Source organism: Octopus bimaculoides, chromosome 14, assembly GCF_001194135.2.
Source record: "Octopus bimaculoides isolate UCB-OBI-ISO-001 chromosome 14, ASM119413v2, whole genome shotgun sequence".
Lineage (NCBI taxonomy): Eukaryota > Metazoa > Mollusca > Cephalopoda > Octopoda > Octopodidae > Octopus > Octopus bimaculoides.
Genome location: NC_068994.1, coordinates 13,907,920 through 13,908,608, shown reverse-complemented (window position 1 = coordinate 13,908,608; position 689 = coordinate 13,907,920). Strand labels below are relative to the sequence as shown.

Below are 689 nucleotides of genomic sequence, written 5' to 3'. Positions count from 1 at the left end.
ATATAACATAACACCAAGAGAAGGTTATAATAAGTACATGACTTTAGGCATACTCACTAAAACAAATGAATGTACTTACCTGTAATCATCACCTTTAGGCTTACAGGTAGCACCATTCTCACACATATTATACTCTCCTTCACAAAACACAATCTTCTTCTGACAGTGTTTACCTGAAAGTAAGCCATAGCAGAAAAAGTTAGAGTGTAAAATCAATATAATAATAATAATAATAATAATAATAATCAATAACAGAGTTAAAAAGCTGTATGTGTGTAGGGGAGAGCTTATAGTTGATTCTATCATGTATTAAGTCTGTCATGAGCTCTAGAACTTCACAAACTCAAATTCCTGGTCTGAGATATGTGCAGATATCATAGAATTTATATTCTGATGTGCAACAACTTGGCACAGGTAAAGCAAAATTGAATTAAAATTAAATTTTGTTTTGAGAGTACTGATGAGTTGAAATAACAGCAAAATTTCACAATCTACTGTTCTCATTCACCTACGGGGTAATTTGTTTCAACTGGTTTTGAGGTATGCAGAGTTTCTTGGCACTCTAAATCAGCGGTTCTGTTATATGGACTGTTAGATTTGTTTGTTGTTCGTCTGAAGTCCCATATTTCAATATAGTTCGTCTGAGGTCCCTGTTTCGTTGTTGTTTTGAATGACTGTCGAGGCTGAAT

General features: G+C 33.7%; 1 protein-coding gene across 1 annotated transcript in view; it reads right to left on the bottom strand.

Annotated features, from left to right (window-relative positions):
• The window catches only part of LOC106880782 (protein slit), a 108,936-nt gene that overhangs the window by 14,701 nt on the left and 93,546 nt on the right, over window positions 1–689 (bottom strand). Inside the window, exon 25 of the mRNA XM_014930899.2 lies at window positions 80–173. Within this exon, the coding sequence (XP_014786385.1) occupies window positions 80–173 (94 nt within the window). The remainder of the gene's footprint in view (window positions 1–79; window positions 174–689) is intronic.